Genomic DNA, 20,132 nt, shown 5'->3' with positions numbered 1-20,132 from the left:
AAAGTTCTTGTCTGATGGTTCACTCCCAAATGCCTTCAATGGCCCATAGTTGGGGCTAAAGCCTGGAGACAACCCAGGAACAGAATCCAGGTCTTCCCAACTGTTGAGCCATCACCACTACCTCCCAGGGTCCAAATTAACAGAATGCTGGAATCAGGAGCCAAAGCCGTATATTGAACCCAGGTATTCTGACATGGGATGGAGGTGTCCTAACTGGCAGCTTAAATACAAGACTTCTTCATTCTTTTTTAAAAAAATTTTTTATTTGAAAGGTAGACTTAGAGGAAGAGACAGATCTAACATCCCTTGGTTCAATGGTCAGGACTGGGTCAGGCTGAAGCCAGGAACCAAGAACTCCATCCGGGTCTCTCATGTGAATGGCATGGTTCCAAGTACTTGGGCCATCTTCTGCCTTCCCAAAGCATAATAGTAGAGAGTTGGGTTGGAAGAAGAGGAGCCAGGACTCTGACTCTCTGATATAGGAAGCTTCACAGGCAATGGCTTAACCCACTGCACCATAATGCTGGCCTCATTAGTTCTTTATTGAAAAAACAAAAATGTTTTGAGAGACAGAGCGAGAGAGAAAGAGAGCTTCTATCTGATGGTTCATTTCTTAAATGCCCACAACAGTCCATAGTTGGGGTTGAAGCCTGGAGCCAAACTAGGAACTGGACCCAGCTGTTGAACCATCAGCACGGCCTCCCAGATCCACATTAGGAGGAAGCTGGAATTAGGAGCCAAAGCCAGGTACTCTGATGTGGGATGTAGGTGTTTCAACCAGCAGCTTAAATGTAAGGCCAAATGCCTTCCCATTCCTTAATTCTGATTTCGTATTTCTTCAACTTTCAGATTTTTTTAACGAAACAATTAGAGAAATCCTTTTCTTTTTAAATTTTTAATTATTTGAAAGAGAATTCTCATTCACTGGTTCATTTCTCAAATGCCTACAGCAGCTGTTGGGCCAAGGCATAAGCTTGGGGCTGAGAACTCAGTCCAAGTTTCCCAGTGTGTAGCAGGAACACAGTTACTCAAGGCATCACCATTACTTCCCAGGGTCCATATTAGCTGGAAACTGGAGTCAGGAACCAGAGCGGGTATGTTACCTGGGTACTCTGATGTGGGATGTGGGCATCCTTACTGCCAGACCAAACATCTGTCTCTTAGGAAAAACATTTTAGAAGGATACTTAATGAAAATGTTGTTTTACTGTTAAAATTATAAAGTCATAAGCCTATTTTTTTAATTCCATAGTAAGGACCTGTTTTAGAAACTGCAAATAATTCATTCAGGAGATACTTACCAAGGTCTTACCCTAGAGCATGGAGAACACAAATTTGAATAATATAATTGTACTTGCCTTGAAGGACTTTGAAGTTCAGCCAGAGATAAGCACATACACAGCTAATTGTAACAAAAATTTAGTGGTTGCCATTGTGTGTGTGTGTGTTTTTTGACAGGCAGAGTGGACAGTGAGAGAGACAGAGAAAAAGGTCTTCCTTTTTTTTTTGCTGTTGGTTCACCCTCCAATGGTTGCCATGGTGGGTGCGCTGCGGCCAGCGCACCGCGCTGATCCGGCCATTGTTGTTTTTATGGAAGCATAGGAGAGGACTATTCTGTCTGAGAGATGATTGGAAAAGCTTCACATACAAGGATACTTCAAAAAATTCATGAGAAATGCATTTTATGAAAAAACTGGTACAGGTTTCAAAACTCTTTTCTATCAACATAATCCTGTCTTGTAATTCATGAACTTTTTGAAGTACCCTCACATATTACCATGAGGTCATTGCAAAGAGAAGCAAACTTGTTTGTGACAGTATTTTCTTTTTAAAGATTTATTTGAAAGTCAGAGTTACACAGAGGAGGAGGGGCAGAGAGAGAGAGAGAGAGGTCTTCCATCCACTGGTTCACTCCCCAGATGGCTGCAACTGCTGGAGCTGTGCCGATCTGAAGCCAGGAGCCACGAGCTTCCTCTGGGTCTCCCACACAGGTGCTTTGGTCATCTACTGCTTTCCCAGGCCATAGCAGAAAGCTGGATTGGAAGTGGAGCAACCGGGTCTCAAATTGGTGCTGCAGGCGGCGTTTAACCCGCTACACCACAGCGCTGGCCCCCAAAATTTTAAACAATATTTACAATGGTAACTTTAAAATACATATGGGACAGGTCCTTATCGGCAGCAGCTTGGGGAATAGGCAGAGGAATTTGTCCTAAGGAATATTGTACTCACTGCTTAGATTTTATGTTATAGATGAATAAAAATAGCATTTACAAAAATGCTTTTACTCATGCATTATGTAATTTGAGGAAATGTTATTGTACTTATTAAAGATCATAGTTAATTTTACTTGAAGAAGTTAATAGAGGTTAGAGAGGGACAACCCCCATAAATTTCCTTCATATCACCACTAAATACATCTCATTTGTATTATTTGGCTTAGTTTTTGAAAGTGTTTCTGTGATTTTTTTTTTTTTTTAAGAATTTGTTCCGGCGGACACAGAGCAGTGCTTCTTCTTCTTCTTCTTCTTCTTTTTTTTTTTTTTTTTTTGACAGGCAGAGTGGACAGTGAGAGACAGAGAGAAAGGTCTTCCTTTTGCCATTGGTTTACCCTCCAGTGGCCGCTGCAGCTGGTGCACTGCGGCCAGCGCATCGTGCTGATCTGAAGCCAGGAGCCAGGTGCTTCTCCTGGTCTCCCATGGGGTGCAGGGCCCAACCACTTGGGCCATCCTCCACTGCACTCCCTGGCCACAGCAGAGAGCTGGCCTGGAAGAGGGGCAACCAGGACAGAATCTGGCGCCCCAACCGGGACTAGAACCCGGGGTACCGGCGCCGCAGGCAGAGGATTAGCCTATTGAGCCGCAGCGCCGGCCTATTTCTGTGATTTTTTTTATAGATCTAATAAACCTTTTCAAGATTTAAGTGACATAATTATTTACCATTAAAATTTACAAATGACCAGGTAAGAATAAATGCTGAGAACGATTACACAGAAACAAAATGTATGAACTATATTGTAAGAGTATATTTCCAAGATATAGAAATTATAAACATTATTACCCTTATAACAGTTAATTCCTTTTTTTTAAAAGATTTATTTAATTATTTATTTATTTGAGAGGCAGAGTTAGAGAGAGGGAGAGAGGTCTTCCATCTGCTGGTTTACTCCCCAAATGGCCATGTCAGCCAGAGCGGAGCTGATCTGGAGCCAGGAGCTTCTCAGGTCTTCAACATGGGTGTAGGGGCCCAAGCACTTGACTCGTCCTCCACTGCTTTCCCAGGGCATAAGCAGAGAGCCGATTGGAAGAGGAGCAGCTGGGACATGAACTGGAGCCCACATGGGATGCTTGCACCGCAGGCAGAGGCTCAACCTGCTGTGCCACAGCGCCGGCCCTACAGTTCACTCCTCATCTGAAAGCAGACTTAGTTCATTTATGGTTCCATAGCAAAATATCACAGACTAAGTGACTTATAAGTAGTAATAATTATAATAACAGTGTATTTCCATTCTAAAGTCTGGGAAGTCCCAGATCAAGGCACCAGCAGGCCTGGCATGTCTCCTTCCAAGGTAGTGCCTTGTTGCTATGTCCTAAAATGAATCCTCATATGGCAGAAGGGCAAAAAGACCTTAATTTTCTCCAGCCCTTTTATAAGGCACTAATCCATTTATGAGTACTGGATCCTTATGATTTATTCGCGTCCTAAACTCTACACCACTATATTGGGAAGTAAGTCTCAACACATGACATTGAGGGGAACATCCAGACTATAGCACAGACATAATCTTTTTTATTTTATTTTTTATTTTTTTTGACAGGCAGAGTGGACAGTGAGAGAGAGAGAGACAGAGAGAAAGGTCTTCCTTTTTTCTTTTTTTTGCCATTGGTTCACCCTCCAATGGCCGCCACGGCTGGTGCGCAGCGGCCGGTGCACCGCGCTGATCCTATGGCAGGAGCCAAGTGCTTCTCCTGGTCTTCCATGGGGTGCAGGACCCAAGCACTTGGGCCATCCTCCACTGCACTCCCGGGCCACAGCAGAGGGTTGGCCTGGAAGAGGGGCAACTGGGACAGAATCCAGCGCCCTGACTGGGACTAGAACCCGGTGTGCCAGCGCCACAAGGCGGAGGATTAGCCTATTGAGCCGCGGCGCCAGCCAGCACAGACATAATCTAATGCAAGAGAAATCATTGAGAACATGAGCCTATATTTAACACCTAAACATTCTATATTAAGAAGTCCTGGGGCTGGCATTGTGGCACAGTGGGTTAAGCCCCTGCTTGGGATGCCCATGTCCATATAGTGTGCCTAGGGTCAAGTTCCACATCTGCTTCCTTCCCAGCTGCCTGGTAGGCAGCAGATAACAGCTGTAGTACATGGGTCCCTGCTAGCCATGTAGGAGGCCTGCGTAGTGTTCCAGTCTCCGGGCTTCAGCCATAATCAGCCCCAGATGTTATAGGCATTTGGGGAGCAGACCAGCAGATCAAAGATCTCTCTCATCCTGTGTGTGTGTCAGTCTGCTTTTCAAATAAATAATTAGAAAATGTTAACGTTAAAAAAAAATTAGTCTTGGGGCCAACATTGAGGTGCAGAAAGTTAAGCTGCAGCTTGCAACCCTGTTATCTCAAATTGCAGTGCCATTCTGAGTCTTAGCTTTTCTACTTCTTGTCCAGCTCCCCGGGAAGGGAGCAGATAATGACCTAAGTATTTGGGCCCCAGCCACCCATTTGGGAGACCCTCTCAGAGGGAGTTCAGGATTTCTGGCTTTGGCCTGTCCCTGTCTCAGTCTTTGCAGCCATTTGGGAGTAAACGAGTAGATGAGAGAGTTGTGTCCCTCCCGTCCCCCACAACCCCATCTCTCTCTACTTTACTCTTTCAAATAAATAAGTCTTAAAGTCTTTAGGATTTGGCATTAAATGATGGTCATCTTTGCTTTCATCAGTTCAGCTAGGAAATCAGTATTTTGATCTTTTTAATGTTGCTTGGAATGGGGTATTCAAATATTTCTATCTCTAGGCCATTGTTTATTTAACCCTGAAAATGCCTAACTAGATTGTTTCAATTGTATAGGTTTTTAAATGAATGTAGTGTTAGGTTTTGGGGGAGTGGGGGTGGGTGTTATGCCCTGATAAGTCAAAAACAGGATAGCAGAGGAAAGGTTGGGGTGGGGGGTCGGGTGGGGTGGGGTGGTAGTGGTCTTTGAAGAGATTTGGAATCCCTAGGCAGGGAGCAACAACCTATTTATGCTGTTTCTTGGGAGTGGGACATGTGGACGTGCAGATATCTGGGTCCACAGCAATAAGGCAGGCCTGACCAGGCAGGATGCCCTTTGATTGGTGTTTATCAAAGTCAGCAATTTACGAAGTGGGGTCTTATTAGCTCTGGATGTTCCTAGCTAGGGCTGTGAGATACAGAGCAGAATCTTAGGCATAAAATTCCATGGTGACAACTTCAGGGTTGTTTTTAATTGGGCTCAGTTTGCCTGGTGTAAAGTTAGCTGTGTGCCAGCAATCTAGCAAGTCCTAACATATCATATCAGTCTTGTGTGTGTGTGTGTGTGTGTGTGTGTGTGTGTGTATATAAAGAGAAGGAAAAAACTTCGGATATTGAATGGAAAAGGGTCCTGGGTCCCTGGATCAGGGATGGGACTAGGGAACAGAGACTGAGGCGGTCTCACTTGCTGCTTCCTGCTGAGAAGGGACATAGTTAGGGAAGTGGTTCCTCCCTGTCCCAGTGCTGGCAGAGTTAGGGCAGTGGTTGATACGGAACATCCCTTAACAGGAGAATATTAACAACATGGGTTTGAGTTAAATTTTGAACCATTGATTGGATGAGTTGTCTCAGCAGCTGGAGAAGGCATGGTCCTAAAAATACAAGAAGGAAAATTACTGTGAGTGGAGTGAGAAGAGGCACAAGCTACAGTATCCAGAAGGGTTTCTGAAACCAGTTACTCCAAGGTTCAGACAACTGCTGTTGAATTTTGGATGCCCTGTCTGCCAATCTGTGAGTAGTGTCCAGAATGAGACCTGATTGAAATAAAAACAGCATTCTTCCTCTAGGAATAAATAAATAGAGACCTCCTGGGTTTTTTGTTTGTTTTGTTTTGTTTTGTTTTCCCTTGTTAGCAGGTTCGAGCCTTGTTGATTTTGTGCGATTGCCAAGGAGTTGACTGACTTGGTCTTGAACCTTGGGATGACAGCTCTTACGGTGAATATGTGTGGTTAGAGGAATTGGTAGAAATTGGTTGTGGGGAACCACATTAACATTGAGAGTTTTAACTGAGAGGTGTGCGTGGTGTTGACTCAGGTGGATTGTGGGGCAAGGCGGGCAGTTTAGGCAGAGGAGGAAGGAGAGGCACAGCCAGCAGTCGTTAGCAAGATTTGTGTGTGTGTTACTTAAACATGAGGAAACTGAATGTTCTTTTTTTTTTAAAGGTTTATTTATTTATTTGAGAGGCAGAGTTAATAGAGGGAGAGGTCTTCCATCATTCCATCTGCTGGTTCACTCTGCAAATGGCCACAATGGCCAGAGCCCGGCCAATCCGAAGCCAGGAGCCTGGAGCTTCCTCCAAGCCTCCCATGTGGTGCAGAGGCCCTGGTTTCCCAGGCCATAAGCAGAGAGTTGAACCAGAAGAGGAGCAGCTAGGACACAAAAAAAACTGGCACCCACACAGGATGCAGGCATCACAGGTGGAGGCTTAGCCCACTGCACCACAGCTCTGGCCCTGAGTGTATGTTCTAAGAGACATGTAGTAAGAAAATGCTGCACGGGGACTAGGCAGGAGGGAGACAGGGCAGTAGCCAGGAGAAACAGCAAGAAAATCCTTTTGACTTATTAGAGCTCAAACAGAATGACACTCAAAAGTGTGATCAACGAAGTCACCCTGGAGGAGATAGTCCCACACAAAGTGAAGTGTTTCTGTTCCCTTTGGTTAGGAGCATGGCAGCTTTTAAGAAGAGTCAGGACAAGATCATAAAATTGTCCAGGATCAGACATTGTGAGGATCTTACAGTTTTGTGAATAGGCATGTCTTCCTCTTCAAAATCCTCTGGAATGGCATTGAGACAGAGGGAGGTAGCGGGGTCAGGGCTTGTAACTGCCACCAACTCCTTGGAGCCCCTCCCTTGTTGTCTTCCTGGGTCCCTGTGAACTTTAATCTGGAAAAATAAATCCAGGAGGGAAAGCCTAACAATTTGGCAGCAGAGTGGTGGGAGTTAGTTGAAAGGACCAAACAAGGCCTACTTCAACTGGTTTGGAGTGGAAGTTGGAGTGGCTTTAGGTGGTGGGTTTTTACGTAGACCCAATCCCCTGGGTTAATTTGTAATGAAAAGCGGTCCTGAAGGGATATTTTATGAGGTATGGTGAAGGACAACCAAAGGATACTGAGTGTCCTGGGCGGGGCGGGGGGGGGGGTCTATCTGGCTGGAAAAGTATCTGGAAGTCGTAAAAGGTTGGGGAATCTCAGGAGAGGGGGTTATAATAGAAGAGTACAATAATTTATGATCCTACCTGTAACACAACAATGACCCTGGACCAATCCCTCAGTAATAATGCTGGCTTGAGTGAAGGTCCAACAGGTTTTGTGATTCTGATCCCAGTTGCCAGGTTTTTTGGCAGAGTGGGCAGAGAAGCCAGCCTCTGTCACAACAGCTGTTTGTCCAATGCTTTGGCTTTTTGCATAGAAAAGAGGTGCTGCTATTTGGGGGTGGACTGGACTTGTTGGATCTCCTTAATGGCAGATCATTGCATAAAGCAACTGTTATTTGGGCCTTTTTCTAATATCAGGGGTGGCTAGAACTAGAAGTCTAGAGTCATGGGCATGCTCTGACACTGTCTTTTCTTGTAAGTTAAGAAAGTGCACTGGCCGGCGCCGCGGCTCACTAGGCTAATCCTTCGCCTTGCGGCGCCGGCATACCGGGTACTAGTCCCGGTCAGGGCGCTGGATTCTGTCCCGGTTGCCCCTCTTCCAGGCCAGCTCTCTGCTGTGGCCAGGGAGTGCAGTGGAGGATTACCCAAGTCCTTGGGCCCTGCACCCCATGGGAGACCAGGATAAGTACCTGGCTCCTGCCATCGGATCAGCGCAGCGCGCTGGCCGCGGCGGCCATTGGAGGGTGAACCAACGGCAAAGGAAGACCTTTCTCTCTCTCTCTCTCTCTCTCACTGTCCACTCTGCCTGTCAAAAAGAAAAAAAAAAGTCACATGAGGCAAGCTATGGCCTTTCAGATAGGATCAAACATACCAAACAGATTTTTGAATGTTTATATTTCATGTATATTGGGTCAAAGATTGTTTTAAAGTTAAGATGAATATATACTATAAGAGGACACATCAAAGTGTTTGTTAAATAACCACATTTTAGTTTATTTGAGAGAGAAAAATTGAGTTGTAGAGGAGTAGAGCTTCATTAAAAGCAAAATGAAAATAGCCTGTTAGCCATTGGTTTGTACAGCTTGGATGGGGAAGGCAATAGTGAAGTAATTATCATCTGGAAATTGTGGCGCCCTATTTTATAGTGCTATTGTGTAACAGAGTATTGGCAGGTTAGTAACTGAAGAAATTTATATCATAAGTTTTACAAATATATGCATAGAAAATGAATCATAGTGGTAGAATGTGCAGATGATTTTTGAAAGGATGTTTTTAAACTGTGTTTACAGTATTTAGTATTAGAGATCAGATCCCATTTTAGGGCTGAAGTGAATTTGAAAATAGGCCAAGCTTTATGTTGTAGTCTACATTATAACTTGAGTCTCAATAGAATCTAAATCCTGCCATGTAGTTCTGTTAAACTTATTGAGGTGTAACAGAAATGATCATCTTGTACTTGTTGAAATAAGTGACAGCTATTCTTCTTCTATATTAATGAAAACAAAGTAGGAGGGCCATTTAGACGCAAAATCATTTATGTCTAAAGTTTTCACTTTAAAATCTCTAATAATGAGACTAAAATATAAACTTATTATATAATCAAAATATAAAGTAACAGGAAAACTAGATAATCATATCAAAAGAGGATATTATAGTATAAAACATAAAACCATTAAAATAGAAAAATATGAGAAGTAAACATTTATGGAATATTAGATTAATTATTATTTCAAGCAGTCTACATAAAGCAAGAATCATAAAGATTGATTTAATTACATAAAAATCTATAGAGAATAAAATTTAAAAGCAAAGTATAAAGAAAAAGTAGACTTGTGAAATAGATATGACAAATGCCTAATATTCTGAATGTGTGAGGAATTCTTACGAATAACCTAGAAAAATCCATAGTTCACTGAAGACCAGAATCCCAAAACTCATGAATGATTCAGTCTGACTAGTAAAAATGATATACAATGATATAATATTTTTATTCATCAGATTGGCAACAATTTCTGAAGTTAACATTCAGGATCTGGTAGAGGTAGCTCAGCAAAGGTGGTCATTATGACACAGTGGTTAAACCTCTGCTTGGATCACCTATATCCCATATTAGAGTGATGGTTTGAGTCTCATATCTAATTCCAGCTTTGCACTGGTGTGCGCACTGGGAGGCAACAGATGATGGCTCAAGAACTTGGGTCCCTGCTAGCCACGTGGGAAGCCTGAATGGAGTTCAGGGTACCTAGCTTTTGCTTGGCCCAGCCCTGGCTATTGCTGGCATTTTGGGAATGAATGCACAGATACAAGATCTTGCGTGTGTGCTCTCTCTCTAAAAATAAATGTTTTAAAAAATTAAAACAAGATTTTTAAAATAATTTAGCAGTGGACAGTCTGACAGTGTTGTCTGCATTGTACCTAACTTTGAAGGAGCATTTGTATTTATACAAACTTAATAAAGATTAAGTTACAGAAAAGTTCACTACTGTATTGTTTGTAATGGCACATTGTTGGAAGCAATTTGATTTTTCATCAAGGTTGTGAGATTTCAAGATGTTTTTATTATACAAAGTATATCATTTCAAAATAACTAGAAAATGAAAAAACCTCAAACTCAGTAAATATTAAATATTGATTTATTTACTCTGTGCCTAGTTTTTCAGTTGGTCAGTTGCAGATAATAATACACATTGAGCATCCCTAATGAGAAAATCTGAAGTGCTCCAAATCTGAAACTTGAAAAAATATATATTTTTTTAAATTATTTTGTTTGAAAGGCAGAAAGAGATCTTCCATTTGCTAGTTCACTCCCCAAATGCCTGTAATGGTCTAGGCTGGACCAAGCCTACAGCAGGAGCCCAGAACCTCAATCTGGATCTCCCACATGGGTAGCAAGGATCCAAGTACTTGAGCCATCATCTGCTGTCTCCTAGGGTGTGCATTAGCAGGAAGCTAGAATTGGAAGCAGACCCAGAACTTGAACTCAGGCATTCTGATATTGGATCCATGCGAGTGTCCTAAGTGGCAGCTTAGCTAATGTGCCAGAGGCCTGCCCCCAAATGTGAAACTTTTTGAGCATAATGTCAGTGCTCAAAAAGTTTCAGTTTCACCTTTGGGACTTTTGGGTTAAGGATTCTCAACTGATAAAAGTCTGCGCATATTCTGAAATCTTGAAAAAAAAAAAAACAACCTCAACTCTGAAACATTTCTGGCTCCAGCATTTCAGATAAAGGATATTCAACCTCTAGTGCCTATTTGTAGGGGTACTGGGGCAATTAAATGAATTAGGATATGAAAATTCTTTAAAATAGTGGCTGCACACAATAATTACAAAAGAATGGAATGTATGCTGCTATTCTCATTAATTCATAAAATGTTTCAGAAATATGAGGTAATATAGACAAATCATAGTTCATTGTACATAACAGAGGTACTTCAAAAAGATCATAGTAAATGGAATTAAAAGATAAAGTTCATTTTAATGTAAAAAAATTTTGAAAGCCATGCATAGAGAGGTCTTCAGTAAGTTCTTAGAAAATACATATATGAAAAGACTGCATGAATTTCAAAAACTTTTGCACCAAAATTAATTTATCTTTTAATTACATTTTTCTGTGAACTTTGAAATACCCTGATATATTACAGAAGTAGCTCATTTGGAAGATGAAAATGGCCTTTTTTAGGCAGCTGGCCTAGACCAAAAGTAAGTGACCAAAGGATTAAATTATTAAAACATTAATACTCTATAAATTTGTCTATATATAGAGTTTTTGTCCTTGCTTCAATACATGCTCTTTGCTGTTCTAAAGCAGATTTTTATATTAAACTGTCCTGTCTTGTTTTGAACAGGTTGGTTCAAAGCTCATCTCTTGTCACAGACTGGTATTGGCTTGTGTTATTCCCTATTTCAGAGCTATGTTTCTTTCTGAAATGGCTGAAGCCAAGCAAACATTGATTGAGATCAGAGATTTTGATGGTGACACAATAGAAGACTTGGTAAAGTTTGTCTATTCTTCACGGCTCACTTTGACTGTTGACAATGTCCAGCCTCTCTTATATGCAGCCTGTATTCTGCAGGTTGAACTGGTGGCCAGAGCTTGTTGTGAATACATGAAGTTACATTTTCATCCCTCCAATTGCCTAGCAGTCAGAGCCTTTGCAGAAAGTCACAACCGCATAGACTTAATGGACATGGCAGATCAGTATGCCTGTGAACACTTTCCTGAAGTAGTGGAGTGTGAAGACTTCGTAAGTGTGTCACCTCAGCACCTTCACAAGCTTTTGTCCTCCAGTGACCTAAATATTGAGAATGAAAAGCAAGTCTACAGTGCTGCCATCAAGTGGCTTCTTGCTAATCCTCAGCATCATTCCAAATGGTTGGATGAAACACTTGCACAGGTAGGGCTGAGATAACATTATATGCAGAAATGAAATGATAGGGAAGCAAATCAACATGTTTAATTTATATGAAAAGTGGAAATCATTTTAAGGAATATAGAAGTCATTGATATGGTACGATTATGAAAACGGCTTTAACTTTTACTTTTCTATTGTTATTCTATATAAGGAGGGTCAGTTTAAATTTGTCACATTTGCATTAGTAATATTGTCTGCTTTTTAACCTGGATATTTACAGTATTTCATTAATATAATAACAAGGGTTTTTTTTGTTTTGTTTTTTTTTTTTGACAGGCAGAGTGGATAGTGAGAGAGACAGAGAGAAAGGTCTTCCTTTTGCCGTTGGTTCACCCTCCAATGGCCACCACGGCTAGCGTGTTGCAGCCGGCGCACCGCGCTGATCCGAAGCCAGGAGCCAGGTGCTTCTCCTGGTCTCCCATGGGGTGCAGGGCCCAAGCACTTGGGTAATCCTCCACTGCACTCCCTGGCCACAGCAGAGAGCTGGCCTGGAAGAGGGGCAACCGGGAAAGAATCTGGCGCCCCGACCGGGACTAGAACCTGGTGTGCCGGCGCCGCTAGGTGGAGGATTAGCCTATTGAGCTGCGGCGCCGGCCGCAAGCGGTATTTTATTTATGCTGATAGAACATGGTCCTGCGGAAATAGCTCTAAATGAATATAATATTAATTGTTTTATAAAGTTTCTAAATTTTAATGTTAATGAAAGTACAGCTTGCTAATGCATATAGATTTATTCTGGAAAGAAGCATAAGGTACTACTTTTCATTTCTCCCCTCATCAGAGTCTTTTTTTTTTTTTTTTTTAATCAGAAGTGTGTTTCTGTATTATTTATTTTGATGTTTTTGACTGCTAACAGGGATTACTTGGATAGGGAGATAATAAATACACCCTTTGGAGTCTGTCTTTCATTTTCCTCTCGTTTTTCTTCCTCTTCTTCCCCTTCCTTCTCTCTTTTTTTAAGATTTATTTATTTATTTGAAAAGCAGAGTTACAGAGAGGAAGATACACACACACACACACAGAGGTCTACCATCTGCTGGTTCACTCCACAAATGGCCGCAGTGCTGGGGTTGGGCCATGCTGAAGGCAGGAGTCTAGAACTCCATCCAGGTCTCCTATGTAGGGGGCAAGGGCCCAGATACTTGGGCCATCTTCTCCTGCTTACCCAGGCACATTAGCAGGGAAATAGATCAGAAGTGGAGTAGCCAGGACTCAAACTTGCACTCATACGGGATGCCAATGTTGCAGGTGGCAGCTTAACTACTGTGCCGCAATGTCATCCCCATTCTTCATGTATTCTTGAGAAGTTTTATGATGCTACTTAAAAGAGGAGTAAGGGCAGGCATTTAACCTAGGGATTAAGATGCTGAGGAAAACATTTGCATCCTTCATTGGAGTACCTGGGTTTGATTCCTGGGTCTTGCCTCTGACTCCAGCTTTCCGCTAATACTGGGGAAGGCAACAGTAATGACTGAAGTAACTGGGTTCCTGCCACTACTGTGGGAGACATGGATGGGCCTCTTGGCTTCCATCTTCAGCTCTAACCTAATCCCAGCTGTTGCAGGCATTTGGGGATTAGATGGCAAATGGAATCTAGTGTTCTCTCTCTCTCTCTTTTTTTTTATATTTTAAAAATATAAAAAGGATCATTCTTTTTAACTTTTCAAAATTAAATGATTTGTTAAAACTGTACTTGATAAAATTGGTATAAAATTGGTGATAATTATGCTGATTTTCAATAATATAAGTAGTTTCATAGTATCAAAAATTTTTAAAATATTGAGAATGCAAATTTTTAAAAAATATTTATTTATTTACTTGAGAGGCAGAGTTACAGAAAGAGGGAGAGGGCTTCTGTCTGTTGCTTCACTCCCCAGTGGCCAGAGCTGAGATGATCTGAAGCCAGGAGCCAGGAGCTTCTTCCAGGTCTCTCACTCAGGTGCAGGGGCCTAAGCACTTGGGCCATCTTCTGCTGCTTTCCCAGGTCATCAGCAGGGAGGTAGACTGGAAGTGGAGCATCCGGGACTCAAACTGAAACCTATATGGATGCCGGTGCCTCAGGTGGATGCTTAACCTATTACTCCACAGGGCCGACTCCTCAAATTGTTTTTAATTGCTAGTGTTTTCAGATGATGTAAACTTAAAGTATGACTGTAATGAGTTTGATGTATTTTTAAAGCACATATAGCAATAATTATGCATTCATATGACTATCAAAGTTCAGAACACTTTTGGATTTCAGAATTACTTTGAAAACCAGTTTGTTAACAAAACCGTAGTTTCATTTTCCTGCAGTTGTATTTTACTTGAATGTGTATTCTTTTTTCCTGTTTTAGGATAGGGAGACTTCATTCAAGGGGGCCATGGTGATAGGTAAGGGGACCACTGCAGTGGGGTCTTGCAGTGGGGAAAAGAGGTCAGACTCAACCTCCTATGTATGTGTGCTTTTAACTCAAAACAGTACTGTCTGCCTTGATCATCCCGTTAATCCACTAGGAAATCAGTACATCTTTAAGAGAAGAATGGTGAGTGCCTGTACGGAGAGAATAGATACATCCTTTATATAGTAGGGGTTCTCAAAAAGTTCATGGAAAATGCTATGACAGTTCTGTGGGTTTCAGAATTTTTTTGCACTTACATGTATCGGAGCAGATATTTGGTGCAGTCAACTCGGGGTGCTTGTATCCCATATCAGAATACATTCAGATGACTGTCAAAGTTTAGGACACTTTTGGATCTCAGAATTACTTTGAAAACCATGTCAGAGTGCCTGTTTCGAGTCCCAGCTTTTCCACTTCTATCTAGCTTCTTGTTAATGAACACCCTGGGAGGCAGCAGGTGATGGCTGAAGAACTTGGGTATCTGCCACCTCTTTGGGAGGCTCAGAGTCAGTTCTGGGCTCATGGCTTCAACCTGACCTAGCCCTAAATTTTGTGGACATTTAGAGAATGAACCAGGGGCTGAAAGATCTGAATCTCTATACTTTTCAAATGAAATGAAAATCAAAATTGAACTTTTAATTCCATTTTCCCACAAACTTTCTGCAATATACTTGTATGACCCTTCAAAGAGCATGGATTTGGAGAAAATAACATTTATTTCATATGTGAATGCATTTTTTAAAAAGATTTATTTATTTATTTGAAAGAGTTACCCAGAAGCAGAGAGAGAGAAAGAAAGAGAAAGAGAGAGGTCTTCCATTCCTCTGGTTCATTCCCCAAGTGACTGCAACAGCTGGAGCTGAGCCAATCCGAAGCCAGGAGCCTGGAGCTTCTTTCGGGTCTCGCACGTGGGTACAGGGGCCCAAGTACTTGGTCCATCTTCTGCTTTTCCAGGCACATTAGCAGGAAGCTGGATTAGAAGTGGAGCAGCCATGACTCGAAACAGCCCCATGAATGCATTTTTAAAGCAAAATAGATCACATTTCCATATGTTCTGTATTAGCTGAAAAAGGCAAAAGAACAAAGCAGGACAGTTTTATCAATGACCCTTTCCTTTAGCAGCTAAGGGGCCTTATGATTATGTTAGTACTGTTTTTGGAAGTGAGTAATTTGAATAGAAACAATTGAATTATTTGTGATACTTAAATCTGTTTTTTTCAATTATTTTTTATTTATTTGAGAGGCAGAGAGAACACTCATGTCTGCTTTCCTGTCTGCTAGTCCACTCCTTAAATGCCTACAATGGCCAGAGCTGGAATTACACCAAAGCTGGGAACTGGAAACGGAATTTCACATATGAGTGGCAGGAACCCAAGAACTTGAGCCAGAACTGCTGCCTTCCAGGGTCTGTGTTAGCAAGAAGCTGGAGTCAGGAGCTGGAGGCAGTATCAAATCCAGACACTCTGATCCAGGACATAGTCATTGCAACCAGTGATACAACTGCTAAGCAAATGCCCTCTCCAACGTAAATCTATATTTAAAGTTGGTGAATATACATAACATATAGTCTGATTTCATTAGTATAGACTGGTACTGGAAATTGCTTTAAAATTGATAAATTGAATTTCGTTAACATATTAGAAAGCCCTTATGAAATATTTTTTAAGATTTATATATTTGAAACGTAAAAATAGAGTGTGTGTGTGAAATAAATACATTTAAAAAAAAATACTGCAGTGAAAGTAGAGAATAGGTTTTTTGTTTTTTGGGTTTTTTTGACAGGCAGAGTTAGAGAGAGACAGAGAGAAAGGTCTTCTTTCCGTTGGTTCACCCCCAAAATGGCTGCCACAGCTGGCGTGCTGCACTGATCTGAAGCCAGGAGCCAGGTACTTCCTCCTGGTCTCCCATGTAGATGCAGGGCCCAAGCACTTGGGCCATCCTCCACTGCCTTCCCGGGCTACAGCAGAGAGCTGGACTAGAAGAGGAGCAACCGGGACAGAATCCCAACCTAGAACCTAGGACTAGAACCCGGGGTGCTGGCACCGCAGGCGCAGGATTAGCCAAGTGAGCCACGGCGCCAGCCAAGGTTTTTTTGTTTTTGTTTTTGTTTTAGTTTTTTAATTTATTTACTTATTTGAAAGTCAGAATTACAGAGAGAGAGGGTGAGATAGAGAGAGAGATCTTTCATCTATTGGATCACTCCCCAGATGGCTACAACAGCCAGGGCTGGGCAAGGCCACAACCAGGAGCCAGGAGTTTCTTTCAGGTCTTTCACTCTGGGCAGGGGCCCAAGCACTTTTCCTAGGCCATTATCAGAGAACTGGATCAGAAGTGGAGCAGGGAGCCAGTGCTGTGGTGTAGCAGGGAAAGCCGCCATCGCATTTAGGCGCTGGTTCAAGTCTTGGCTGCTCCACTTCCGATCCAGCTCTCTGCTATGGCCTGGGAAAGCAGTGGAAGATGGCCCAAGTCCTTGGGCTCCTGCATCCTCGTGGGAGACCTGGAAGAAGTTCCTGGCTCCTGGCTTCAGATTGGTGCAGCTCTGGCTGTTGGCAGCCATCTGGGGAGTGAACCAGCACATGGAAGATCTCTCTCTCTCTCTCTCTCTCTCTCTTTCTTTCTTTCTGCCTCTACCTCTCTGTAACTGACTTTCAAGTACTTAAGTGAGTAAATAAGTGGAGCAGTCAGGACTAGAATCAGTGCTCATATGGGATGCCCATGTTGCAGGCAGTGGCCTTACCCACTACACCTTAACTCTGGTGAAAGAATAAACTATTTTATTACCCCTTGATTTTATCTCATAACTATTCATGATTTTAGGTTCGTCTGCCATTGTTGCCAGTTGACTTTCTTATGGGTGTTGTGGCAAAAGAACAGATTGTCAAGCAAAATCTAAAATGCAGAGATTTATTGGATGAAGCAAGAAATTACCACCTTCATTTGAGTAGCAGAGCAGTACCTGACTTTGAATACTCCATTCGGACTACGCCAAGGAAGCATACTGCTGGTAATTACTCATTTTATTGACTTTGCTGGAAGAATCTTTGTTTTACTTGAGGATTAGTTATGCATGCCCAAATGTACTTGTAGGATAATTAGTATTGGATTGGTTTAAAGTAATAATTGTCAATTAAGGTTTTATATATATTCATAATTCTTACTATACATTATTTAGATTATTTTAATGAGAAGCCACATTATTAGAAAGCCATAACAGGTCCTGGATGAGGTCTTCCCCAATTCTTCTCGGTAGAATTAACTCCTCTTTTTATTTATGCTTTTATAACAATTTGTTTGAACTGTTTTCTTATATTGTATTCTAGTACTTATTTGATGTGTCTTAAGTTCTTCAAACACAGGTAAGTATATTTAGATTTAGGCTTGTATTCCTAATGCTAAATGTTGGAGTTTGATACATATTGCATGATTAAATATTTATTTTAAATCTTATGTGTGGACTTGAGAGGTAGAAAGAGAGAGTGGTGACTTCCATCCACTGATTCAATCTGTAGATGCCTGCAATAGCCAGGGCTGCACTAGGAATCAGGAACCTGGAACTCATGCTGGTTCTCCCATGTGGTTGCTGGAGACCCAAATCCTTGAACCATCATATGCTGCCTCCCAGCATGGTGCATTAGCAGAAAGCTGGATTGGAAGCAGAGTCAGGGCTTGAAGCAGGGACTCGAAAATGGGATGCAGATGTTCTAAGAGGCATCTTAACTGTTGAATCAAATGCTTGCCCCTAAATATTTTTGCATTTTTCCAGATCAAAAGAATGTCACTAAAATATCCTAACATTTGTATAATCAACCATATTAAATTCTTAGAATCTAAGGCTCTTTTTTTTTTTTTTTTTAAGGAGTCTGCAGTTTCACTTTTATTTGCCACTATTTTTAGGCTATGTTTTCCCATGAAAATTGTGTGTGTGTGTGTGTGCTAGCATCACATAAGGGCATCACATCATTTGAGTACTGGCTGCTCCACTTTCAATGCAGCTCCCGGCTAATGTGCCTGGGAAAAGCAGCAAAAGATGGCCCAAGTGATTGGGCCCCTGCACCCATTTGGAGACCTGGAAAAAGCTCCTGGCTCCTGGCTTTGAATAGGCTCAGCTCTAGCTGTTGTAGCCATTTGGGAAGTGAACCAGCAGGTGGAAGTCCTCCTGCTCTGTCTCTCCCTCTCTCTGTAAGTCTGCCTCTCAAATAAATAAGTAAATCTTCAAAAAAAAAGGGTAGACCTCAGCCTTAGTTTTGAATAATAAATAGATGTTCTTCTGAGTGACAGTTAGGAAAAGGAGTACTCAGTACATTTTATATTTATTGAATGTCTAATACATGCCATGCACTGTGTTAACCTTTGTTACCACATAAATGCTTAACACACAGTTTTTTGTTTTTTGTTTTTTGTTTTTTGTTTTTTTTTTTAAGATTTTATTTATTTGGGAGGTAGAGTTACAGATAGTGAGAGGGAAAGACAGAGAGAAAGGTCTTCCATCCGCTGGTTTACTCCCCAAATGGCGACAACGGCTGGGTCCAACTGAGCCCATCCGAAGCCAGGAGCTGCTTCTGGGTTTCCCACATGGGTGCAGGGGCCCAAGCCCTTGGGCCATCTTCCACTGCTTTCCCAGGCCATAGCAAAGAGCTGGATTGGAAGAGGAGCAGCCAGGACTAGAACTGGCACCCATATGGGATGCCAGTGCCACAGGCTGGGGAATTAACCTGCGCCACAACACTGGCCCCAAACACAGTCTTGAACTAGCTTAAACTTTGGTGACAGATGTCAGCATGCTAGATCGTTGCAAAATTCTATGTGCTAAGTGAATGATTGTTACCCAAAGTGCTATAGGAACACCAAGAATAAGTGTTTTGGGCATATTGCAGGAACATGAATCATGTTTGAGAGAAAAAAAGAGAGGAGAGGAGAGGAAATTAGGTCCTGGAAGCTAGGGCTTTTGGGCTTTCCCTTTTAAGATAGTCAGTACCTCTCAGAGTGTGAAGGACGTGTTCACCCTGGACCAGCAGCATCAGCATTCACTTGGGAACTTGTTAGAAATATAAATTCTTAGACCTGCTCCAAACCTGCTGAGTCAAAAACTCTGGGAGTCAGGCCCTCCTGAATCACACACTATAGTGTTTTCTTCTATTTGTTTTTTTTTAGTTGTCGGATGTATAACATAAAATTTGCCATTGTAATTATTTTTATGTGTCCAATTCAGTGAATTCACTAAAGTATTTTCTTAAATTTTAATTAGTTTTATGTATTCGAGAGGCATAGGAATAGACAGAGAACTCAGATCAGTTGGTTTATTCCTCAATGCCTGCAACAACTTGTGCTGGGCCAGGCCAAAGCCCGGAGCCAGAAACTCAATTCTTCTTCCTTCCAGGATCGGCACTAACAGGAAGCTGGATTCAGGAGAGAAATAGGTGTTCCAAGCAGCATCTTTTTTTTTTTTTTTTTTTTTTTTTTTTTTTTTTTCAGGAGAAATGGCTTTATTTGGACTGAGAGACGGGAAACTAGAGGCCCAGAGATAGCATCTTTGGCTGAGGATGTGAGATTACATTCCAAAATAGTACTCAGAGCTCATCAACCAAATAGACTGCACTTCCCAGCAGCCTTGCAGTCGGTACAATCAATGAAAGGCCTGCTGGGGAGCAGACCTGCTATAGGCACACCCAAGTGTGCCACCATCACAACAAAGGCACAGATTTTTTTTCTTTAAAATGAACATTTCCACAGATACCACCCCCCAATCAGAAGTATTACAAAAGAAGGAAAAAAAATCACGTTTTTCAGATCTTAGTCTTCATTATCTTCAGAAAACAGTTCCCCTGCTAAACTCTCAAGCTATAAGATCTATCCAAGCGGCAATAAGACGGCCTTTGCTAGCCCACGGCAATCCTCTTCCCACTGGGCCTAGCCAGTCAGGGCTGAACAGCTCGGGTGAGTGAGGCTCGGGTGGAGGTGGGCTGGGGTGGGGGCCAAGG

At 42.0% G+C, this 20,132-nt stretch overlaps 1 protein-coding gene across 8 annotated transcripts in view; it reads left to right on the top strand.

Annotated features, from left to right (window-relative positions):
- Positions 1 to 20,132, top strand: part of KLHL8 (kelch like family member 8) — a 58,757-nt gene that overhangs the window by 20,776 nt on the left and 17,849 nt on the right. For 7 of the 8 annotated variants that reach the window (XM_070047923.1, XM_008267650.4, XM_017347450.3 and 4 more), the window contains 2 exons: positions 11,207 to 11,755; positions 16,972 to 17,158. In XM_070047923.1, coding sequence (XP_069904024.1) covers positions 11,207 to 11,755; positions 16,972 to 17,158 — 736 coding nt within the window. The remainder of the gene's footprint in view (positions 1 to 11,206; positions 11,756 to 16,971; positions 17,159 to 20,132) is intronic. The other variant, XM_051820183.2, reaches the window with a different exon arrangement.

Source organism: Oryctolagus cuniculus, chromosome 8 (assembly GCF_964237555.1).
Source record: "Oryctolagus cuniculus chromosome 8, mOryCun1.1, whole genome shotgun sequence".
Taxonomy (NCBI): Eukaryota; Metazoa; Chordata; class Mammalia; order Lagomorpha; family Leporidae; genus Oryctolagus; species Oryctolagus cuniculus.
This window is presented reverse-complemented; position numbering and strand designations above follow the sequence as displayed.